The 26,111-nt window shown below is 41.4% G+C and overlaps 2 protein-coding genes across 2 annotated transcripts in view; one reads left to right on the top strand and one right to left on the bottom strand.

Annotated features, from left to right (window-relative positions):
* map1lc3a (microtubule-associated protein 1 light chain 3 alpha) overlaps positions 1-21,890 on the bottom strand; it is a 31,328-nt gene extending 9,438 nt beyond the window's left edge. Inside the window, exons 1-3 of the mRNA XM_021609094.3 lie at positions 21,115-21,890; positions 13,876-13,931; positions 13,208-13,314 (exon numbers count right to left, since the gene is read on the bottom strand). Coding sequence (XP_021464769.1) covers positions 13,208-13,314; positions 13,876-13,931; positions 21,115-21,154 — 203 coding nt within the window. The 5' untranslated portion in view covers positions 21,155-21,890. The remainder of the gene's footprint in view (positions 1-13,207; positions 13,315-13,875; positions 13,932-21,114) is intronic.
* On the top strand, positions 18,153-18,727 carry LOC149982503 (zinc finger protein 862-like). The gene is made up of 2 exons (XM_090240646.1): positions 18,153-18,287; positions 18,390-18,727. The coding sequence occupies exons 1-2, from the start codon at positions 18,162-18,164 to the stop codon at positions 18,585-18,587; spliced, it is 324 nt and encodes a 107-aa protein (XP_090096772.1). The 5' UTR covers positions 18,153-18,161; the 3' UTR covers positions 18,588-18,727.
* Positions 21,891-26,111: the final 4,221 nt, after the last annotated feature.

Raw genomic sequence — 26,111 nt, 5'->3', positions numbered from 1 at the left:
TCTAACTAATTATGTGAGTTCTGACAGTAATCGGTTGCATCAGAACTTATTTAGGGGCTTCATAGCAAATGGGGTGAACACACTTTCTGTTTTTTTATTTTGTAGAATGTTTTTAAACATGTAAGTTCTTTCATTTCACCAATTTGGACTATTTTGTGTGTGTCCATTACATGAAATCCAAATAAAAATTCATTTAAATTACAGGTTGTAGTGCAACAAAATAGGAAGCACATCAACGGGGATGAATACTGTCGCATGGCACTGAACACATTACTGTATTACATTGTCAATAAATTTGCAAACATAAAAAAAAAAAAAAAAACTCAATATGGGGTGGTGTGAGAAAAAGGTGAGAAAAAAATATATTTCATCCATTTTGAATTCAGGCTGTAACAATGTGGAATAAGGGGTATGAATACTTTGAAGGCACACTGTGTGCTTTCAAAGTGCATTCGGAAAGTATTCAGTACACTTCCCTTTTTCTACATGTTACGTAACAGCCATATTCTAAAATTGATTAAATGTTTTTCCTCAATCTACACACAATACACCATAAAAAGGTCAAAGTGAATAGGTTTATGATTTTTTTTCTAATTTATTCAAAATAAAAACAGAAATACCTTATTTGCATAAATATTCAGATCCTTTGCTATGAGACTCAAATTGAGCTCAGGTGCATCCTGTTTCCATTGATCATCCTTGAGATGTGTCTACAACTTGGAGTCCAGCTGTGGTAAATGTAATTGATTGGACATGATTTGGAAAGGCACACCTGTCTATATAAGTTCCCACAGTTCACTGTGCATGTCAGAGCAAAAACCAAGCCATGAGGTCGAAGTAATTGTCCGCAGAGCTCAGAGACAGGATTGTGTCGAGGCACAGATCTGGGGAAGGGTACCAAAACATTTGAAGGTTGAAGGTCCCCAAGAACACGGTGGCCTCATCATTCTTAACTTCTTTGGGGTAGGGGGCAGTATTGGGTAGCTTGGATTAAAAAAAGTGCCCAAATTACGCTGCCTGCTACTCAGCCGTAAAAGCTAGAATATGCATATAATTAGTACATTTGGATAGAAAACACTGAAGTTTCTAAAACTGTTTGGATGATGTCTGAGTATAACAGAACTCATATGGCAGGCAAAAACCTGAGAAAAAATCCAACCAGGAAGTGGGAAATCTGAGGTTTGTAGTTTTTCAACTCAGCCCCCATTGAAGATACAGGGTGATATTAGTTATGTTTCACTTCCCAAGGCTTCCACTAGATGTCAACAGTATTTAGAACCTGTTTTGAGGATTCTACTCTAAAGGAGGGGCTCATAAGAGGTCTTTGAGCGAGTGGCCTGGCAGAGTGCCACAGCCTCGGTTTGACACGCTCACATGAAAGGTAGCTACGTTCCACTTCATTTGTACAGACAAAGGAATTGTCCGGTTGGAACATTAATGAAGTTTTATGTTAAAAACATCCTAAAGATTGATCCATACTTAGTTTGGCTTGTTTCTACGGGCGGCTGTAACGGAACTTTTTGAACTTTTCGTACGACGTTCGGCGTGAACACGCTTTTGGATTTGTTTACCAAACGCCCTAACAAAATAAGATATTTGGACATAACTGATGGACATTATCGAACAAATCAAACATTGATGGTGGAACTGCGACTCCTAGGAGTGCATTCTGATAAAGATCAAAGGTAAGTGAATATTTAAAATGCTATTTCTGAGTAATATTGACTACCCAATATGGCGGGTATCTTTTTGGCTGCTTTGTTGTCTAAAGGCTGTACTCAGATTATTGCATGGTTTGCTTTCTCCATAAAGTTATTATTTTTTTATCTGACACTACGGTTGCATTAAGGAGAAATTTCTCTAATTCCATGTATAATAGTCGTATCTTTATCAATGTTTAATTATGAGTATTTCTGTAAATTGATGTGGCTCTGCAATATCACAGCATGTATTAGAACTACTGAAAGTAACGTGCCAATGTGAACTCACAATTTTTTAAATATAAATATGAACTTTATCAAACAAAACATACATGTGTTGTGTAACATTAAGTCCTATGAGTGTCAACTGATGAAGACCATCACAGGTTAGTGATTAATTTTACCTCTATTTCTGATTTTTGGGACTCCTCTTTGGCTGGAAAAAATGGCTGTGTTTTTCTGTGGCCGGATTTTTGTGGTGCTTTTGCTGTAAATCCTTTTTGAACAGACACTGTGGCCGGATTAACGATAATTTTATCTTTAAAATGGTGTGAAATACTTGTATGCTTGAGGAATTTTAATTCTGAGATTTGTTGTTTTGAATTTGGCGCCCTGCACTCACTGCTGTTGCGCGGGGGGGGGGAATGTGGAGATGGTTGTCCTTCTGGAAGGTTCCCCCATCTCTGCAGTACTCCACCAATCAAGCATTTATGGTGTGGCCAGACGAAAGCCACTCCTCAGTAAAAGGCACATGACAGCCCGCTTGGTGTTTGCCAAAAGGCACCTAAAGGACTCTGGCCATGTGAAGCAAGATTCTCTGGTCTGATGAAACCACGATTGAACTCTTTGGCCTGAATGCCAAGCGTCACATTTAGAGGAAACCTGGCAGCATCATGCTGTGAGGATGTTTTTCAGCGACAGGGAGCCTAGTCAGGATTGAGGGAAAGATGAACGGTGCAAAGTACAGAGAGATCCTTGATGAAAACCTGCTCCAGAGCGCTTAAGATCTCTGGGGCGACGGTTCACCTTCCAACATGACAATGACCCCTAGGACACAGCCAAGACAACGCAGGAGTTTCTTCAGGACAAGTCTCAAAGTCCTTGACTGGCCCAGCCAGAGCCCGGGCTTGAAGGTGACGACATGGCTGATGTTTTCAATGTCTTCTTTGCTGAGGCATGGACAAGCACCACACCTCTTCCCCCTGCCCATGCCTACAAGGCAGGTTGAGCTTTCTTCAGGACAAGTCTCAAAGTCCTTGACTGGCCCAGCCAGAGCCCGGGCTTGAAGGTGACGACATGGCTGATGTTTTCAATGTCTTCTTTGCTGAGGCATGGACAAGCACCACACCTCTTCCCCCTGCCCATGCCTACAAGGCAGGTTGAGCTGTGCAGCATTGGCCAGATAAAGCAAGCTTTGACCACACTCAGCCCATGTAAAGTGTGTGGGCCTGATGGCATTCCAGCCTGGCTACTAAAAGAGCATGTAGAAGATATCTAGCCCCTGTCATCACACACATTGTTAACACCTCTTACTGGCAGGGGACTGTTCCTGCTGCCAGGAAGATTTCCAACATGTGTCCCATACCTGAAGTGTCAAACCCATGTACTACAACTGACTTGAGGCCCATCTATCTTCATGCCTTGAAAAATCTAGTAGAGCTTCATTATAAAAAAACGAATGCCAAGTTTTATCTGAGTGTATGAATCAGTATGCCTGCCTCCCAACGTCCAGCACTACTACCGCCACACTCCTGGCTGACAGCTAGACTCCAGAAAACAAACAATGGTGAGGGTGTTACTTGCTGATATGTCCAAAGCCTTTGATCGAGTAGATCACGCAAAGCTCCTGCAACATCGGTCTGACATTGAACAGTGTCAAAGGTTACTAGCCGGGTTCCATAGCTACACCACCAGAAGGCTGCAGCGGGTGATGGCAAGTGGCACATTTAGCCCTGGGTCAGAGGTCACCTCTGGTGTGCCACAAGGTGGCAAGGTTTCACCATTAATGTTTTGTCTTGGCCATTCACCCTCTGAATGGCACACACACAATCCATGTCTCGATTGTCTGAAGGCTTAAATCCTTCTTTAACCCGTCTCCTCCTCTTCATCTACACTGATTGAAGTGGATTTAACAAGTGACATCAATAAGGGATCATAGTTTTCACCTGGATTCACCTGGTCAGTCTGTCAAGGAAAGAGCACTCAGTGCAGACCATGCATAGGATATATGCATGGTCCAATACGTTAAAATAATTTAAACAAATAATTTTGCAAATATGTTAGTGGCTTCATTTGGAGTTGGAAATTATATTTTGAATGGTTTCAGCATAATTTTATTTGAAATGTATATTTGAGTAGAATGTAAAAAGGTCACTGGAACAGAGCACCATCCTTCTAAATTATCCGGGGGGACCCTGGACCCCCAAAACGAGGAAACACTTGTCTATATACATACACACACACAGTGCCTTGCGAAAGTATTCGGCCCCCTTGAACTTTGCGACCTTTTGCCACATTTCAGGCTTCAAACATAAAGATATAAAACTATTTTTTTGTGAAGAATCAACAACAAGTGGGACACAATCATGAAGTGGAACGACATTTATTGGATATTTCAAACTTTTTTAACAAATCAAAAACTGAAAAATTGGGCGTGCAAAATTATTCAGCCCCTTTACTTTCAGTGCAGCAAACTCTCTCCAGAAGTTCAGTGAGGATCTCTGAATGATCCAATGTTGACCTAAATGACTAATGATGATAAATACAATCCACCTGTGTGTAATCAAGTCTCCGTATAAATGCACCTGCACTGTGATAGTCTCAGAGGTCCGTTAAAAGCGCAGAGAGCATCATGAAGAACAAGGAACACACCAGGCAGGTCCGAGATACTGTTGTGAAGAAGTTTAAAGCCGGATTTGGATACAAAAAGATTTCCCAAGCTTTAAACATCCCAAGGAGCACTGTGCAAGCGATAATATTGAAATGGAAGGAGTATCAGACCACTGCAAATCTACCAAGACCTGGCCGTCCCTCTAAACTTTCAGCTCATACAAGGAGAAGACTGATCAGAGATACAGCCAAGAGGCCCATGATCACTCTGGATGAACTGCAGAGATCTACAGCTGAGGTGGGAGACTCTGTCCATAGGACAACAATCAGTCGTATATTGCACAAATCTGACCTTTATGGAAGAGTGGCAAGAAGAAAGCCATTTCTTAAAGATATCCATAAAAAGTGTCATTTAAAGTTGGCCACAAGCCACCTGGGAGACACACCAAACATGTGGAAGAAGGTGCTCTGGTCAGATGAAACCAAAATGTAACTTTTTGGCAACAATGCAAAACGTTATGTTTGGCGTAAAAGCAACACAGCTGAACACACCATCCCCACTGTCAAACATGGTGGTGGCAGCATCATGGTTTGGGCCTGCTTTTCTTCAGCAGGGACAGGGAAGATGGTTAAAATTGATGGGAAGTTGGATGGAGCCAAATACAGGACCATTCTGGAAGAAAACCTGATGGAGTCTGCAAAAGACCTGAGACTGGGACGGAGATGTCTTCCAACAAGACAATGATCCAAAACATAAAGCAAAATCTACAATGGAATGGTTCAAAAATAAACATATCCAGGTGTTAGAATGGCCAAGTCAAAGTCCAGACCTGAATTCAATCGAGAATCTGTGGAAAGAACTGAAAACTGCTGTTCACAAATGCTCTCCATCCAACCTCACTGAGCTCGAGCTGTTTTGCAACGAGGAATGGGAAAAAATGTCAGTCTCTCGATGTGCAAAACTGATAGACATACCCCAAGCGACTTACAGCTGTAATCGCAGCAAAAGGTGGCGCTACAAAGTATTAACTTAAGGGGGCTGAATAATTTTGCACGCCCAATTTTTCTGTTTTGATTTGTTAAAAAAGTTTGAAATATCCAATAAATGTCATTCCACTTCATGATTGTGTCCCACTTGCTGTTGATTCTTCACAAAAAAATACAGTTTTATATCTTTGTTTGAAGCCTGAAATGTGGCAAAAGGTCGCAAAGTTCAAGGGGGCCGAATACTTTCGCAAGGCACTGTATATATATGCAAATATGACAATTACAACAATACTGAATGAACACTTATTTTAACTTAATATAATACAAATAAATAAAAATCAATTTAGTCTCATGAAACATGTTCAATTTGATTTAAATAATGCAAAAACAGTGTTGGAGAAGTAAAAGTGCAATTATGTGCCATGTAAAAAAGCTAATGTTTAAGTTCCTTGCTTAGAACATATGAAAGCTGGTGGTTCCTTTTTAACATGAGTCTTCAATATTCACAGTTAAGAAGTTTTAGGTTGTAGTTATTATAGGACTATTTCTCTCTATACCATTTGTATTTCATATACCTTTGACTAGTGGATGTTCTTATAGGCACTATAGTATTGCCAGCCTAATCTTGGGAGTTAATAGGCTTGAAGTCATAAACATTGCTGTGCTTCAAGTATTGCGAAGATCTGCTGGCAAAAGCAGGAATGTGCTGTTTGAATGAATGCTTATGAGCCTGCTGTTGCCTACCACCGCTCAGTCAGACTGCTCTATCAAATCATAGACAATTACAATAAACACAAATACGAGACTTTGGTCATTAATATGGTCAAATCTGGAAACTATCATTACATTTTTTTATTTTTATTCTTTCAGTGTAATATGGAACCGTTCTGTATTTTATCGAACGGGTAGCATCCATAAGTCTAAATATTGCTGTTGCATTGCACAACCTTCAATGTTATGTCATAATTCTGGAAAATTAATTACGGTCTTTCTTAGGAAAAAAATGGTTCACACAGTTCGCAACGAGCCAGGTGGCCCAAACTGCTGCATATACCCCGACTCTGCTTGCACAGAACGAAAGAGAAGTGACAATTTCCCTAGTTAATATTGCCTACTAACATTAATTTATTTTAACTAAATATGCAGGGGGTTTTTTTAAATACACTTGTGTGTTGATTTTAAGAAAGGCATTGATGTTTATGGTTAGGTATATTGGTGCAACGACAGTGCTTTTTTCACCAATGCGCTTGTTAAATCATCACGTTTGGCGAAGTAGGCTGTGATTCGATGATAAATTAACAGGCACCGCATTGATTATTTGCAACGCAGGACAAGCTAGTAATATCATCAACCGTGTGTAGTTAACTAGTGATTATGTTAAGATGGTTTTTTATAAGATAAGTTTAATGCTAGCTAGCAACTTACCATGGCTCCTTGCTGCACTCACGTAACAGGTGGTCAGCCTGCCATGCAGTCTCCTCGTGGAGTGCAATGTAATCGGCCATGGGGCCCGGGTGGCGCAGTGATTAAGGGCCAGAGACTCTGGGTTTGCGCCCAGGCTGTCGCAACCGGCTGCGACCGGGAGGTCCGTGGGGCGACGCATAATTGGCTTAGCGTCGTCCGGGTTAGGCCGGTAGGGATATCCTTGTCTCATCGCGCACCAGCGACTCCTGTGGCGGGCCGGGCGCAGTGCACGCTAACCAAGGTCGCCAGGTGCACGGTGCTTCCTCCGACACATTGGTGCGGCTGGCTTCCAGGTTGGATGCGCGCTGTGTTAAGAAGCAGTGCGGCTTGGTTGGGTTGTGTATCGGAGGACACATGACTTTCGACCTTCGTCTCTCCCGAGTCCGTACGGGAGTTATAGCAAAGAGACAAGATAGTAGCTACTAACAATTGGAGACCACGAAATTGGGGAGAAAAAGGGGGCAAAAAAATAAAATAAAAAAAAATACAATGTAAATCGGGTTCAAAAATGCCGATCACTGATTGTTATGAGAACTTGAAATCGTCCCTAATTAAATCGGTCAACCTCTAATTTGAATAGCCTAAAAATGTAATGATGAGGACTAATAATGAAAGAACAAACAATACCAATAGCCTACAGAAATATCAAATGACAAGTTTCAACTTCAAAAGAAAGAAATGAGCCATGCAGGTCAGGAAAATCACTCTATATGAGGTTGAAAACCAAATGGCAAATAGAGTACCACAGTATGAGTCATATTACCAATAAAACTTAGCGGTCAAACAAGGAACTGGTTTCAATCATTTTTCCACCATTCAAGAAAGGTGTCTGGTTACTTCTAGAACATGCCATTTACATCAAAAATAAAGATTTGGTTGTAAAAATTGATACTTTTCCTTAAATTCTCTGACTCCAGTGTTCCATAGACCTACATGTGCATTTGCGGGGCTCAACAAAAGAAACTAAGCCACGCATCCTGCAATTCTCTCTCACTCAACTGCAATCTGACCTCTACACATGTTTACCTTGGTGCGACAAAAAAAAAAAAACATCATTGATGAAAGGTTGAAGGAGAATGGCAAGAATCGTGCAAGCGGGCCACAAACAGACAGCAAAAAGTTGTCTAAGTCAGTACAAGTGGTTTCCTCGAATGGCATCTCGGAACGCACAACTCGTCAATCCTTGTCACGGATGAGCTATTGCAACAGACGACCACACCGGGTTCACCTCCTATCAGCTAAAAATGTGAATGTTTTCCTGGCACACGTTAGGTCTCTTGATACCAATTGAACACCACAGCATATCTGAACATTGTTACTAACCAAACTCAATAGAGCATCTTTGGGATGAGATGGAATGAGCTATTCGCAGCATGAATGTACCGCCATCCAATCTGCAGTGATGACAGCGTCAGCACGGACCAATATCACTGTGGAACGTTTCCGACACCTTGTAGAATCCATGCCCTGAAGAATTCAGGCTGTTCTGGGTGCAAAGGGGGGTCTGATCCGGTACTAGATAAGTGTACCTAATAAATTGTTCAGCGAGTGTAGAATGCATTCGGAAAGTTATAAAGACGCCTAGACTTTTTCCACATTTTGTTACGTTACAGCCTTATTCTGAAATTGATACGTTTTCCCTCTTTTTAACTAGGCAAGTCAAATTTACAATGACGGCCTACCCTGGCCAAACCCTAACGACGGTGGACCTATTGTGCGCTGCCCTATGGGACTCCCAATTACGTCCGATTGTGATACAGCCTGGAATCAAATCAGGGTCTGTAGTGATGTCTCTAGCACTGAGATGCAGTGCCTTAGGCCACTCGGGAGCCCCAGATCTACACACAAATAGTACCCGCAAAACACCAGAAGGCCAGCATCCCGGAGTTGCCTCTTCACTGTTGACATTGAGACTGGTGTTTTGTGGGTACCATTTAATGAAGCTGCCAGTTGAGGACTGTTTCTCAAACTAGACACACTAATGTGCTTGTCCTCTTGCTCAGTGGTGCACCAGGGCCTCCCACTCCTTTCTATTATGGTTAGAACCAGTTTGCACTGTTCTGTGAAGGGAGTAGTACACGGCGTTGTACGAGATCTTCAGTTTCTTGGCAATCTCTCGCATGGAATAGCCTTCATTTCTCAGAACAAGAATAGACTGACGAGTTTCAGAAGAAAGTTCTTTCTAGCCATTTTGAGCCTGTAATCGAACCCACAAATGCTGACGCTCCAGATACTCAAGTCTAAAGACCAGTTTTTTTGCTTCTTTAAAAATCAGCACAATAGTTTTCAGCTGTGCCAACATAATTGCAAAAGGGTTTTCTAATGATCAACTAGCCTAACACAACGTGCCATTGGAGTGATGGATGCTGAGAATAGGCCGCTGTACACCTATGTAGATATTCTATATATATTTTTTTATCAGCCGTTTCCAGCTACAATAGTAATTTACAACATTAACTTCTTTGGGGTAGGGGGCAATATTGTGAATTTTGGATGAAAAGGGTGCCCAAATTAAGATGCCTGCTACTCAGCCATAAAAGCTAGAATATGCATATAATTAGTAGATTTGGATAGAAAACACTGAAGTTTCTAAAACTGTTTGAATGATGAGTATAACAGAACTCATATAGCAGGCAAACACCTGAGGAAAAAAATCCAACCAGGAAGTGGGAAATCTGAGGTTTGTAGTTTTTCAACTCAGCCCCTATCGAGTACACAGTGGGATATTGGTAATGTTGTACTTCCTACGGCTTCCACTAGATGTCAACAGTATTTAGAAACTGGTTTGAGGGTTCTACTAAGGAGGGGCTCATAAGAGCTCTTTGAGTGAGTGGTCTGGCAGAGTGTCACAGCCTCGCTCGCTCACGTGAAAGGTAGCTTTCTGAAGACAAAGGAATTGTCCGGTTGGAATATTATTTAAGATTTATGTTAAACATCCTAAAGATTGATTCTAAACATCGTTTGACATGTTGCTACGAACTGTAACGGAACTTCTTTTTACTTTTCGTCTGCTCTTAGTGAAATGTGGATAACTGGACTGAACACGCAAACAAATGAATTTGGACATTATCGAACAAAACAAACATTTATTGTGGAACTGGGACTCCTGGGAGTTCATTCTGATGAAGATCATCAAAAGGTAAGTGAATATTTATAACGCTATTCTGACATCTGACTCCATCATGGTGGATATCTGTTTGGCTTGATTTGGGCTCTGAGCGCCATACTCAGATTATTGCTTTTTCTGTCAAGTTTTTTAAAAATCTGACACAGCGGTTTCATTAAGGATCTATAATGTATCTATAATTCCGTACATAATACTTGTATTTTCATCAACATTTTATGAGCATTTCTGTAAATTGATGTGGCTCTCTGCAAAATCACTTGGATGTTTTGGACCTACTGAACGTAACGCACCAATGTAAACTCAGATTTTTGGATATATGAACTTTACCGAACAAAACATACATGTATTGTGTAACATCAAGTCCTATGAGTGTCATCTGATGAAGATCATCAAAGGTTAGTGATTTATTTTATCTATATTTCTGCTTTTTGGCTGAATGCTTTCTGTGACTAGTTGCTGACCTAACATATTATGTTCTGCTTTTGCCAAAAAGCGTTTTTGAAATCGGACACTGTGGTTGGATGCTAGCGTCCCACGTACCCTAGAGAGAGGTTACCAATGTCTACACTTTATTTCTGATCAATTTTATATTTTAAATTGATAAAAGTGCTTTCTTTCAAAAACAAGGACATTTTTAAGTGACCCCAAACTTTTGAACGGTAGTGTATATATATTTTTCCATTCAAGTACTCCAGTTCAATTTAATTTGTGTCAGAACCTAAGAAAAATATACAGTGCCTTGCGAAAGTATTCGGCCCCCTTGAACTTTGCGACCTTTTGCCACATTTCAGGCTTCAAACATAAATATATAAAACTGTATTTTTTTGTGAATAATCAACAACAAGTGGGACACAATCATGAGGTGGAACGACATTTATTGGATATTTCAAACTTTTTTAACAACTCAAAAACTGAAAAATTGGGCGTGCAAAATTATTCAGCCCCCTTAAGTTAATACTTTGTAGCGCCACCTTTTGCTGTGATTACAGCTGTAAGTCGCTTGGGGTATGTCTCTATCAGTTTTGCACATCGAGAGACTGAATTTTTTTCCCATTCCTCCTTGCAGCTCGAGCTCAGTGAGGTTGGATGGAGAGCATTTGTGAACAGCAGTTTTCAGTTCTTTCCACAGATTATCGATTGTATTCAGGTCTGGACTTTGACTTGGCCATTCTAACACCTGGATATGTTTATTTTTGAACCATTCCATTGTAGATTTTGCTTTATGTTTTGGATCATTGTCTTGTTGGAAGACAAATCTCCGTCCCAGTCTCAGGTCTTTTGCAGACTCCATCAGGTTTTCTTCCAGAATGGTCCTGTATTTGGCTCCATCCATCTTCCCATCAATTTTAACCATCTTCCCTGTCCCTGCTGAAGAAAAGCAGGCCCAAACCATGATGCTGCCACCACCATGTTTGACAGTGGGGATGGTGTGTTCAGCTGTGTTGCTTTTACGCCAAACATAACGTTTTGCATTGTTGCCAAAAAGTTTAATTTTGGTTTCATCTGACCAGAGCACCTTCTTCCACATGTTTGGTGTGTCTCCCAGGTGGCTTGTGGCAAACTTTAAACAACACTTTTTATGGATATCTTTAAGAAATGGCTTTCTTCTTGCCACTCTTCCATAAAGGCCAGATTTGTGCAATATACGACTGATTGTTGTCCTATGGACAGAGTCTCCCACCTCAGCTGTAGATCTCTGCAGTTCATCCAGAGTGATCATGGGCCTCTTGGCTGCATCTCTGATCAGTCTTCTCCTTGTATGAGCTGAAAGTTTAGAGGGACGGCCAGGTCTTGGTAGATTTGCAGTGGTCTGATACTCCTTCCATTTCAATATTATCGCTTGCACAGTGCTCCTTGGGATGTTTAAAGCTTGGGAAATCTTTTGGTATCCAAATCCGGCTTTAAACTTCTTCACAACAGTATCTCGGACCTGCCTGGTGTGTTCCTTGTTCTTCATGATGCTCTCTGCGCTTTTAACGGACCTCTGAGACTATCACAGTGCAGGTGCATTTATACGGAGACTTGATTACACACAGGTGGATTGTATTTATCATCATTAGTCATTTAGGTCAACATTGGATCATTCAGAGATCCTCACTGAACTTCTGGAGAGAGTTTGCTGCACTGAAAGTAAAGGGGCTGAATAATTTTGCACGCCCAATTTTTCAGTTTTTGATTTGTTAAAAAAGTTTGAAATATCCAATAAATGTCGTTCCACTTCATGATTATGTCCCACTTGTTGTTGATTCTTCACAAAAAAATACAGTTTTATATCTTTATGTTTGAAGCCTGAAATGTGGCAAAAGGTCGCAAAGTTCAAGGGGGCCGAATACTTTCGCAAGGCACTGTATATGTTCTGTTCATAAAGACGCACACTCACTGTAAAGAAACAGTGTAGATTTCAGGAAATTGAAAAACAATTCTGGGAGAGAAAAAAATCGTACTGTGCGCAGGTAACCGTGCTCAATGGTACTGTGGGAGGCAACCAGTCTGTCTAGATAAACTACTAAACAACTCAACATGGAAACTATAACATTACTAATTTGTTACTATTGACACTACACAACATGGCATAGGTTTAGTTAAGTAGTTTCCTGCAATAGTCTGACACACAGAGCAGTGGTGAAACAGTTAAGGTCTACTCCCCTCCCCCACAAGTCATTGACATGGCTGTAATATGAAGAGACAAGCACACAAAACAGGAAGAGTCTCTCCCAATGATAACAGGGTGTATTTTGGTGCTAGAGTGTTTAAGTGTTTCCAGCAGAAGTCCCCCGAGGAAGTCGGGGTCAGTGTGTGCACCAATTATTGGCACACTGCGGCTCGGCCCGCTCTCTGAGTGACACACTCCAGACAAGTAAACAATCTGGTCAACATGATCTGGGGATACAGGCACGTACACAGTTCATTTCCAGACTTTGAGAGAATGTGTTGACTGAAGGGAGAGAAAGGCACAGTGTGTAAGGTGTTGAAATGATCTCACCATAAATGGACATTCAGGTTCAAAGTGTGGGGTATAGTGTCCATGACTCTGTTGCCCATGGACTACCACCATGTCATCAAATTCAAACCTTATTAAGTCATGACTCAATGGTCTTACCTGATTATCTTCACTAACTCGCTCATGTTGACATGGTCAGGGACAAGAAACTTTGTCTTGTCCAACACAGGCAGCTGCTTCTCTCCCTTATAACGCTCAATGATTACCTGTAGGGGAGCACCAAGCAATGATAAACAGTTATAAGATGTAATTCCACCACCATAACACCAATTAATACTGAATATATTACATCAAATATATTAAGGGCCTAAATAAGATATGTTGGATGAATATTTCATATACTGATCGAAAAAGATGGCATTCAGTGTGCTTCCTGGCTATAGCCTTCCACTTCTTCACAATTCTCAACTCAGACAACTGCAGTTGGCATGTCTGAGTATCATGTGAACTACATCAAGAAAGGCTCTTACTGTAATCAATTTACTGATATATAAAGAGAGCTTTCAGGAACAATAGCCAGACAACCGAATTCTACGCAGACAAGTGTAATGTAGCTCCTCATTGTGTGGTGAGCAGGGAAAATAAATGTAGTCAGAGCCACAATTATTGGCACCCTTGATAAAGATGAGTGCTCATACAAAGATGACTGCACAGACAATATACCTCAGTATTTATTTTAGTATTTTTTGCTCATCATCAAGGGCGCCAATAATTTAGGATGCGACTGTGTATTCTGTTATATAGAGGGCAGTGTCAGCGTAACTTACTGGGATTTTGTTGGGGTGCTGGTCACGGATTTGATGCACTTCTTTGCAACGATCAGCTGCAGATAAGAATTTGTATGTATTTACACAGGGAGGTCAAGGTCTCTTTCTCAAGGGAGCACTGTATTTTGCAATTTTACAATACATTAATATAAAATACAGAATTAGACACTCAGACACAAATTCCACAGGAAGGTGGTCTATGATCAACATTTTGAACCACCCAAGATGCACCAATGTGTCCATAGCAACTAAAGGCTGTTTTTCCTAGGTCTGTAGCAACAGACGGAATTTCCAGGGTTAAACATCCCTGTGATCGGGTATGGTAACTTGTACTTCTATGGGTAAGTGAAGATGTCAGGTAATGTGAGTTTTTCCAATAGGGTTTTATAAATGAATAAAATGCATTGTTTTAACCTAGGCAACATCAAATGAGGGCCAACCTACTTTCCAATAGAGCAAGCAGCAATGAGTTTAAAACCTGTCAACTGTGATAAAACTAAGTGCACTATGGAAAACTGCATTTCATTTAACAGCCTCAAAGAAGTGGCAGCAGCATTCATCTAAATGATGTCACCAGGGTAGCCTAGTGGTTAGAGCGTTGGACTAGTAACCGGAAGGTTGCAAGTTCAAACCCCCGAGCTGACAAGGTACAAATCTGTCGTTCTGCCCCTGAACAGGCAGTTAACCCACTATTCCTAGGCCGTCATTGAAAATAAGAATTTGTTCTTACTGACTTGCCTAGTTAAATAAAGGTAAAAAATAAAATAAAAAAATAGTCTAGGACAGGAAGAAACGTTGACTGATAAGAGACAATCAATGAAAAGGTATTTCTGATCAGTTGGAAGATAAAACAGAATAGCCTACAGGGTCTCAAAGGTAGATTGTGAGCTACAAGTACCTCGCAGCCCACCTATGAGTAGCTCGCCAAGAAATTCTGAAAGTACATCCATTTTTTCCACTTATTTCAGCGCATATTGTCAAAACTATAAAGTTCCCAGCTACTATCCAATCAAAGACACATTGACATTATCCCACCCATGTATAGCCACTATTGGCTTAAAAAGCCAAATGTAACAGTACCTATCTGCCAATTATCAATATTGCCCCTGTCTGTTTGCGCACATTTGTTTATTATTCCATGTAGCCAGTTAGCAATGCTAATAATACCCGTCTAGTGGGTAGACAAATACGTTCCCCAATAACCTTCTCAATTAAAATGTTAACTGCAAAGTTGGCCAACCTGAAATAACTATGTCATGATCAGAGCATTGAGCGGAGCATCCCCAATTTGACTGGAGCATAGAAAGCGTTTCCCAAAGGCTGGAGTGTTGGCTGCCTCGCCCGCTCCATTTAGGAGCTCAGGGAATGCCCGGCGCAGCACGCATTTGTAGGCTACTTGTGTGCTGCTATAGCCCCTTCCTTTAGCTACTGTCATGGATCGGGCTAAATATCATGACGTGCTGCAGCAGTAGGCCTAACAGAAACATCGCTGGATACGCAATAAAAAGGTGTTTGAATGTCCAAATGTATTCGTTTTTCCCCCAGACCTAAATAATTTACTGTCTTCTGATTTCAGCATCGACATGGGCTCAGAAAATACATTTGTTGTTTCTCTATGACTAATTGTTCTATTGAGAGTAAAAACCAAAACCAGGAAAAATAAAACGAAGAACTTTGCCATGCCAAATACTGTTTAGTAACCATTATTTCATCAGGAATATTGACATATATTGTACACCAAGGACGAGTTGCAGGGTAGAGAAGAAGAATTTGCATATTTAAAAGCTATTTAAAAACTGAGTAGCTCAGGACATGTAAAAAAAAAATTCAAGTAGCTCTCATGCTAGAAAAAGGTTGGAGACTCCTGATCTAGCCAGAAATATGTCTCTTTGATATGGGGTGTGCAACTGCAAACATGATCAACATAGAAAATTATAGGCTGTGACTAAACAGTCGAAGAGTTCTCAAAATAGGCATACTGGTTTCAGTAATGCCAATGGTTTTCCACAGAAGTCCAGGGCTCTACAGTGTGAGTATTTCACTCGCATTTGCCCCTAAAAATAGATTTGTGGGCACCGGAAAAATGATTTACGAACACAGTGTGCAATTAAAAATTACAACCTACCGTAATCCATTTTTCCCCCGCTGCTAATTGTTTAAAAACTACACGTCCCACATTCCACAAGCCGCATGCGCCAACAACAGTAGAGTTTTCTGTGATGACGCAGTCCGAGTCAGAGAAAGGTGAACTGGAAAATAGTATCAGTATAGGCTATAAGTTAACGTGCAGACATCGCTAAAAATGAAGCCCATTCAATTTTATTTTAAGCGAAAAAGACACGAGGAGAAAGAGGAATCCGGCGAGGGGGATTCGCAACTAATGAGGCCTCTTCACAAGGTTTACCTGAGATAGCCGCCATGTCAACGTTAGCCTAACGTTAGTGATGCTGAGAACAACATTAGCCAAGCTACCGTGACCCCCGTAGTCACTAGCCGGTGGAGGGAGAACATATAGATTCAATGTGAATTGGCTCAAAATGTTCCCATTGCTAAAGTTCAAAAACAACGTCATGTTCTGCAAATATTGTAGAGGGCAGAAACAGGCGGGCAACTTGTCCTTCGAGTCAGGAAACCCACATCTGAAAAGAGATAGCGTAGCGAAACATCTCGCGGCGGCATATCCAGTGCAGAGATCTGTACCTGCTGAGACAGGAGAAACCATCAGGCATGGTGTCAGCAGCCTTGAGGAGGCAAGTGCTGCTGTCTGAGGAGAAGAGGATGCAGCTGAAAATAAAGATAAACATCGCATGCTTCATTGCGAAAGAAGAACCTTTCGTCAAATTTGGGCCCCTTAGACCACAAAAATGGAGTTCACATCAATCCCACATACGACAATGATGTAAGACGTGCGGAGATGATCAGTCAAATTGCTGACTTAATGAGAGAGAGCCTGTCAGCGAAGCTGAAACTGCGAAGTATCCTGTCGTTCTAATAGACGGAGACACTGATATATCCAACACCGAATGCAAGATTGTCTACGTACGCTTGTTGGAGGATGGGAAGCCAGTCAATCTCCTGGTCAGACAACAGACCCTTGAGCACTCATGCCATTGGTAAGTTGTTCCTCTTTATAGGCTCAGTGTGGAGATTTGCACACAGTCTAGCATCAAGGGAACTCGCTGGATCCCCCATGTCCACAGAGCCCTCAAAGTGTTCCTACGGCATGGACAAGACAAGGACCTTGCCACGGACTAAGGCCAGTACTCCGTTGTTTTGCAGCACATGGAGCACCTGGCCGTAGCATCAACAACAGCAGAAGTTCAAGGGCGGGCAAAGAAGGTCCGTTTTCCACAGGAAATGTAATACCACACTAGTTTTGAAAAATAGGTTCAAGACTCAAATGAACTTTCAGAATCAAGTAATTGACAGGTGACAGTTTATTTACTGACTACCTAACAGATAAAGCGGGAAATGGGGAATGCACTCGTGTATTCTGCCATTTTCTTTCAGACATGTTTGAGGTGCTATCCTCACTTAGCCTCACCATGCAAAGGAATGACCTGATCCTCCCCCAAGCCACAGACCAGACTGGAAGCACTACAGCTTAGGGCAAAGGCAGGAGGCATGCTGGAGAAGATCCAGACTATGCTTGCTCAGCAGCTGGGTGATGAGAAGAGATTCCAGGTGTGTTAGGATGAGAGCTTGTTAAAATGTAAGAGAAATTGATGATTAAAATCAATGATCAAGACAGATTCTCAGTGTGAGATTCAATGTATTCGTTGCCCAATATAACAATTTGAGGATAAGGAGGGAAATGCAGAGAAGTCTTTACTTTCTTCTTTAAAAAAATGGGTGACAGACAAATGGCCAGACCTTTCATTGTGTGTTGGTGTGTGTGTGTTATTTCTGTTCAAATGGAATAACACTAAAGGGGAATCTGAAAGGCTTTACGGACCTCACCAATCCCCAGCTAAAGCAACACATGGAGGCGGCCATCAACATCGGCATGGATGATCTCAAAGCCAAGTTTGGTGGTTTGCTGAAGGATGAGGGTGTCCAGACCCCAGTGGAGTCTTTCAGAGTGCTAAACACTGACACATGACCAGAAGACCAGGCCAGCCTTCTCACCTTTGGCAATGATGGTGTGGCATACCTCATGATGCATTTCAAGGAGCCTCTAGAGAGGTAAGAATTGATTTGATACTGCACTGCCATATGAAACAATGTTATGTTTGCATATTTGCAAACTCACTTGCTCTGTTTAATCCTGCAGATCAGGGTGCAACATGGCTGCAATCCAGGATGAGTGGCAGGGGCTGAAAATCCTGGTCAGCCACAATTTCAAGGACAAGTCCTACAGTGGCCTGTGGGAGACCATATTGACAAAGGATCCCTACAGGCATGATTACAAGGTAGGCTAATCCTGGGTGGTTATGTATGGTATCCTATGGTTGATTTTGATAAGTTAATGGTAAGAGTTTAAATGAAATTGAAAGATATCATCTTTTCCCTAGAACATACTGGAGTTGGTGCTGCCCATTTCAGCCACCCAGTGTGAGCGAGGCTTCTATGCACACAACCAGATTAAGAATTTGACAAGAAGCTGCCTTGGGGTCTCCACCAGCGAAGACCTGATGAGGATCAGCCTGGAGGGGTCTTCTGTCGAGGAGTTGGATCCCACTCCTGCCGTGGACCACTGGCTGACCTCTTAGCGCGCCAGACGGACAACTGATATCCTTTGCGTCTAGTAGGCATGGATCAATGTGTGATTTTGGTGGTATGTGCTGTTCCACAGATGTGTCCCTTAGTACACACACACGCAGTATAAATTGTTTGTTAATAAACTGTTACATTTTTCACTGTGCTCCTAAATTTCTTTGTGTGCTCCTACATTTTTTCATTTAGGAGCGCAAGTACTCCTTGGGAAAAAAGTTAGCGTAGAGCCCTGCAGTAGTCAAACCCAAATTAGCCTACATCAGCAGTGCAAATGCGTGTGTAGACATTGAGGACATGTGATTGCTCTATCAATTGTGTTCCACTGCACAGGGTAATAATTTAGAATGGCCTGACACAAATATACATATCACGCAATCTTGTATGGCACCCATGCACAATCCAGTTTGTGTTTCAAGCCCAACTGTAATAAAGCTCAGGGATGGGGCTTGGCAAATGTAACCACTTTCAAATTCATAGGGTGAATACCCCTGGTGTAGGCTATGAGGTCCAGAGTGTGATAGGTTTTCTGTTCTAATTAATTGTACCCACCTGGTGTCCCAGGTCTAAATCAGTCCCCGATTAGAGGGGAACAATTAAAAAATGCAGTGGAACTCAAGTATGGGTAGCTGCAGCCCAATATGGCGACGGAGTATGGGAGTCGGAAGGAGTGGGTGTACGGAAAGCCAATCAGCTAATTTGGCAGATGTATTGCCACTCAAGAAAGTTGTGTGTGTCTGACTGGACAAGTCGATAAGTGCTTTCTACTGGGTATCACAGTCGTGTCACTGGCGGTAGCTAACATGGCCATTTTTTTTCTCACACAATTTTATTTCAAATAAGATAGCAGCCTACACAATAATTAATAACCATCTAGATGTCACCTTTATACATAGCCTACATACAGACTATTATCAAATCAAATGTATTTGTCACATACACATGGTTAGCAGATGTTAATGCGAGTGTAGCAAAATGCTTGTGCTTCTAGTTCCGACAATGCAGTAATAACCAACGAGTAATCTAACCTAACAATTCCAAAACCACTACCTTATACACACACACAAGTGTAAAGGGATAAAGAATATGTACATAAAGATACTACTCAATGGGGAGGGCATGAACAGCAACACCGGGACACATTGGCCTTTGCGCCTGCCTGACAAGCACAACTGTCCGGCAAAGGCGTGGGAAGTAGCTACCTGGTAGGCAATATCAGGGTGACAGTCACAGTAAGCACAGGCATACAATAACAGTATACATCATAAATCCCCACTTTAAATTCCTGAACAGCTCCAGAACATCAAGATAAAATGTATTTTGTTCCAGCAAAACGGTTTACTTGGATCTATGGGGACTAGGAAACTCAAACGGAAGTTTCTGAAATAGGGATCTTTAGCGAAGTCCAGCAAACCTTTTGACACAGGATACAATGATGAGCATTATAACGTTGGATGCTGCCAACCGTTGATAAACCCCACAGAAGAAGAAGAGGAGGCGGCAGCAATAAAAGGCAGCACAGAGTTGTCTTTGACTGTAGCTGGCTAGAGCACTACTTCCCCGCAGTTATGTTAATGGTGGCGAGGGCAGTTGTTCGGCAGGCGGGAGCGAAGGACACTGTTAGGACTCTGGCGGTACACAGCAGGTGGGATAGGTAGCTAGCTAACACAATGGTAAACGGTGTATTTCAACCCCGCCTGTCGGCATTGTTTTTCCGCAGTTCTGTTAACAACAGCAGTTATTCGGAAGGATGGAGCAAAGGACACTGTGCTAGGGGGCTGTAACCAACAGGATACTCAAGGGGAAAGGAACGCCCTGAATTGTACGCCGCCTTGATTTGTCAATTTTTTTTGTCCATTTTTAGACGCAGTAGTCAGTTCACACTTCTTCAAAAGTCCGAACTAATCTAAGATGACTCAACAAAAAAACTCATTAATTTTGACGTTTTTGCCGAAGAGATCTTAGTCGCACAATTTTACATCTAATTTTGTTTGCAGAATTTTTCAATTAAAATAAATTGCATGAAAACGAATTGTCTCTCCTTGAATGACAAATACTTTATTTTAGATGCCCTACTGTTGACCAATCACTGACGAAGGGGCGAAGACTTCGGCTCTAAACTATGGCTTGCCTCCTAAAAAAATGTGTGGTCGAACAGCCGAAAAAACATTCACCGAAGTACAAAAACGTCACACTACATGTACGAATTCAACCATACTGTTTCGGCTGGGAAGCATGCGGATGCCTTTATTATTGACGTTAACTGATTAACTAGCCTAGCTAGCTTAAGCATGCTAACGTCAGTATCAAAGTTAAGGCCTCTCTGGCGTTGACTGTGTTGGCAACAAATATATTCTAATTTAGGTAACTACCATTACACTTACATTCATAATGACGAATACGGAGTACACTGTTGAGCTGTTTTCAATAATACAATATTGCCTGTCCAGTAAAGAATATGCCTAGCTAGCTAAGGTTAGCTCAAAGATCTGTGGTCAGCAACTGGTAACAGCTGACGTTACTTACCGAATGACCTTCTTTGTTTGAATGGTCTATCGGATGGCATCACTGTAGATTACGTTGTGGCTTATAAATTAGATAATATACTAATAAATATCTCAAGTTGTTTATGGAATCCTCAACAAATGCTGTCTCTTGCTTGTCTGTCAAATCAGTGCTCACTGTAGCTAGAAAAACAGCTTTGGTTTGGAATAAACTAGCTAACGTAGCAAGCGTTTCCTTTTTAGTCCTCACGAGAGATGGGGGAGGCTATCTTCTGCACTGTTCTACCGATCTAGTAAATGTGGAGGAGGAGTTCAAATGGAGTGTCCGAGGGTTGTCACTAGTTACCAAATCCATGGTGCATTGTGGGTAAATTGTAACTTGACTGATCTACAATAATGAGTAGTTGTTTATCATATTTATTTATGATGCCAGGTGATTTGTAGATCAGTCAGTCGGCAGTGGTCTCCACTGTCAGCGGGGGAGAACTACAACCCCAGTCATTGAACCGAACAAATGCAAGGCTGACCGCTGTACTGCAGGCTTTGTTTGCAAATGAAAGGATCCCCCATTATAGTGAAGGGGAAAATAGCAATATTCATGGTCAATCTTCGTGTAAATAAATACACATTTCGAAGCCAATCCAGATACCCATATATGCTTCCATTACACCAGATGTATGTCCTTGAAACGAATATTTAAAAAATCGCACATAGAAGAAGTTATACGAATAATTGAATAGCTAATGGCAGCCTGCCGTACCCCGGTCGGACTTTAACTTGAGATACTCAATGAGAGGTGGCAGCACTGAGCTAGCCTGCAACGTCACTTCCCGGAGTAGGTCAAACTGCGCATGTTATGTCTACGTAAATCTACTTTTTTTTTAAATAGATATATATTATTTTTATTTAATTTTTTATTAACAACAAACCAATAAAAAATAAAGCACATGAGGGAACACAAGCATACATATATTACAAACAATGGACAATCGAGCTAGGGGGTACAATATCACATTACAATTACACAAGGACCTTAAGGGACATATATATTCTTACAATTCTAACCGTTTTTTGTTAGTAGAGCATTTAACCGTCTTAAAATACAGTTACATTTATTTTTGTAGGGTACGAAAATGTGGTTTTCTGTTTGTAAATGTACATTTGTGTATATGAAATTTGGCCGAAATAGTAATGAAATTACATAAAAATGTTTCAGCTTATTTCTATTGTATGTAAATAATCCAAACAGTACATCTCTCCACAATAGTGTAAAATCTTCATAAATGTGTTCAATTATAAACCTACTGATGTCTTGACACAGTTTTCTTACATGCATACAATGCCAAAAAAGATGCAACACTGTTTCTGGGTGGTCATTACAAAAAGAGCAATTTGAGTTGATGTTTTCCTTAAACTTCTACATATAGTGGTTGGCAGGATAATATTTATGAATAATTTTAAAGGAAACTTCCTTAATTTTGTTAACGAGTAGGTAAAGTGGAGAGAACAAGTATTTGATACACTACTTACAAAGCATGTAGAGGTCTGTAATTTTTATCATAGGTACACTTCAACTGTGAGAGACGGAATCTAAAACAAAAATTCAGAAAATCACATTGTATGATTTTTAAGTAATTCATTTGCATTTTATTGCATGACATAAGTATTTGATACATCAGAAAAGCAGAACTTAATATTTGGTACAGAAACCTTTGTTTGCAATTACAGAGAGCATACGTTTCCTGTAGTTCTTGACCAGGTTTGCACACACTGCAGCAGGGATTTTGACCCACTCCTCCATACAGACTTTCTCCAGATCCTTCAGGTTTCGGGGCTGTCGCTGGGATTTATGGACTTTCAGCTTCCTCCAAAGATTTTCTATTGGGTTCAGGTCTGGAGACTGGCTAGGCCACTCCAGGACCTTGAGATGCTTCTTACGGAGCCACTCCTTAGTTGCCCTGGCTGTGTGTTTCGGGTTGTTGTCATGATGGAAGACCCAGCCACGACCCATCTTCAATGCTCTTACTGAGGTAAGGAGGTTGTTGGCCAAGATCTCGCGATACATGGCCCCATCCATCCTCTCCTCAATACGGTGCAGTCGTCCTGTCCCCTTTGCAGAAAAGCATCCCCAAAGAATGATGTTTCCACCTCCATGCTTCACGGTTGGGATGGTGTTCTTGGGGTTGTACTCAACCTTCTTCTTCCTCCAAACACGGTGAGTGGAGTTTAGACCAAAAAGCTTTATTTTTGTCTCATCAGACCTCATGACCTTCTCCCATTCCTCCTCTGGATCATCCAGACGGTCATTGGCAAACTTCAGACGGGCCTGGACATGCGCTGGCTTGAGCAGGGGGACCTTGCGTGCGCTGCAGGATTTTAATCCATGACGTCATGGTGTGTTATTAATGGTTTTCTTTGAGACTATGGTCCCAGCTCTCTTCAGGTCATTGACCAGGTCCTGCCATGTAGTTCTGGGCTGATCCCTCACCTTCCTCATGATCATTGATGCCCCATGAGGTGAGATCTTGCATGGATCCCCAGACCGAGGGTGATTGACCGTCATCTTGAACTTCTTCCATTTTCTAATAATTGCACCAATAGGTGTTGCCTTCTCACCAAGCTGCTTGCCTATTGTCCTGTAGCCCATCCCAGCCTTGTACAGGTCTACAATTTTATCCCTGAAATCCTTACACAGCCCCCTGGTCTTGGCCATTGTGGAGAGGTTGGAGTCTGTTTGATTGAGTGTGTGGACAGGTGTCTTTTATACAGGTAACGAGTTCAAACAGGCGCAGTTAATACAGGTAATGAGTGGAGAACAGGAGGGCTTCTTAAAGAAAAACTAACAGGTCTGTGAGAGCCGGAATTCTTACTGGTTGGTAGGTGATCAAATACTTATGTCATGCAATAAAATGCAAATTAATTACTTAAAAATCATACAATGTGATTTTCTGGATTTTTCCTTCTCTCACAGTTGAAGTGTACCTATGATAAAAATTACAGACCTCTACATGCTTTGTAAGCAGGAAAACCTGCAAAAGCAGGAAAACCTGCAAAATCGGAAGTGTATCAAATACTTGTTCTCCCCACTGTATATGTTTCTCTATAGATTAAAGCAACTCATCATTCTCATGTTTGGTGTTGTACACATATACAGTGCCTTGCGAAAGTATTCGGCCCCCTTGAACTTTGCGACCTTTTGCCACATTTCAGGCTTCAAACATAAAGATATAAAACTGTATTTTTTTGTGAAGAATCAACAAAAAGTGGGACACAATCATGAAGTAGAACGACATTTATTGGATATTTCAAACTTTTTTAACAAATCAAAAACGGAAAAATTGGGCGTGCAAAATTATTCAGCCCCCTTAAGTTAATACTTTGTAGCGCCACCTTTTGCTGCGATTACAGCTGTAAGTCGCTTGGGGTATGTCTCTATCAGTTTTGCACATCGAGAGACTGACATTTTTTCCCATTCCTCCTTGCAAAACAGCTCGAGCTCAGTGATGTTGGATGGAGAGCATTTGTGAACAGCAGTTTTCAGTTCTTTCCACAGATTCTCGATTGGATTCAGGTCTGGACTTTGACTTGGCCATTCTAACACCTGGATATGTTTATTTTTGAACCATTCCATTGTAGATTTTGCTTTATGTTTTGGATCATTGTCTTGTTGGAAGACAAATCTCCGTCCCAGTCTCAGGTCTTTTGCAGACTCCATCAGGTTTTCTTCCAGAATGGTCCTGTATTTGGCTCCATCCATCGTCCCATCAATTTTAACCATCTTCCCTGTCCCTGCTGAAGAAAAGCAGGCCCAAACCATGATGCTGCTACCACCATGTTTGACAGTGGGGATGGTGTGTTCAGCTGTGTTGCTTTTACGCCAAACATAACGTTTTGCATTGTTGCCAAAAAGTTCAATTTTGGTTTCATCTGACCAGAGCACCTTCTTCCACATGTTTGGTGTGTCTCCCAGGTGGCTTGTGGCAAACTTTAACCGACACTTTTTATGGATATCTTTAAGAAATGGCTTTCTTCTTGCCACTCTTCCATAAAGGCCAGATGTGTGCAATATACGACTGATTGTTGTCCTATGGACAGAGTCTCCCACCTCAGCTGTAGATCTCTGCAGTTCATCCAGAGTGATCATGGGCCTCTTGGCTGCATCTCTGATCAGTCTTCTCCTTGTATGAGCTGAAAATTTAGAGGGACGGCCAGGTCTTGGTAGATTTGCAGTGGTCTGATACTCCTTCCATTTCAATATTATCGCTTGCACAGTGCTCCTTGGGATGTTTAAAGCTTGGGAAATCTTTTTGTATCCAAATCCGGCTTTAAACTTCTTCACAACAGTATCTCGGACCTGCCTGGTGTGTTCCTTGTTCTTCATGATGCTCTCTGCGCTTTTAACGGACCTCTGAGACTATCACAGTGCAGGTGCATTTATACGGAGACTTGATTACACACAGGTGGATTGTATTTATCATCATTAGTCATTTAGGTCAACATTGGATCATTCAGAGATCCTCACTGAACTTCTGGAGAGAGTTTGCTGCACTGAAAGTAAAGGGGCTGAATAATTTTGCACGCCCAATTTTTCAGTTTTTGATTTGTTAAAAAAGTTTGAAATATCCAATAAATGTCGTTCCACTTCATGATTGTGTCCCACTTGTTGTTGATTCTTCACAAAAAAAGACAGTTTTCTATCTTTATGTTTGAAGCATGAAATGTGGAAATAGGTCGCAAAGTTCAAGGGGTCCGAATACTTTCGCAAGGCACTGTACATTTACAGTAATGAGTGTAATGTCATTGTAACTCATCACAAGACAAATAAAGTGACAAAAGGGGTCACATTCCGAGTGTAGAGTATTACTACCAAAGGTATTTTTCATTGTAGTGACACCAGCGGAGCGTTCAGATCAATGTGAAAGCCAAATATCGTTGTCCCACTGTGACCTCCAGAAGTTGGCATCACCCGAAATTGAGTGAGACTCTTGAAAAAATCAAAAATCTGTTCGAAATTGTTTA

This window comes from Oncorhynchus mykiss, chromosome 7 (assembly GCF_057628025.1).
Source record: "Oncorhynchus mykiss isolate SJ-2025 chromosome 7, ASM5762802v1, whole genome shotgun sequence".
Lineage (NCBI taxonomy): Eukaryota > Metazoa > Chordata > Actinopteri > Salmoniformes > Salmonidae > Oncorhynchus > Oncorhynchus mykiss.
The sequence above is the reverse complement of the archived record's forward strand: the minus strand, read 5'-3'. Positions and strand labels throughout refer to the sequence as shown.

What these genes read in the sequence shown, in the direction of transcription:
- LOC149982503 (XM_090240646.1), top strand. Translation starts at nt 18,162, where the DNA reads ATGGCTGCAATCCAGGATGAGTGGCAGGGGCTGAAAATCCTGGTCAGC. An exon ending in CCTACAGGCATGATTACAAG is followed by an intron (nt 18,288 to 18,389) that starts GTAGGCTAATCC and finishes TCTTTTCCCTAG; the next exon opens with AACATACTGGAGTTGGTGCT.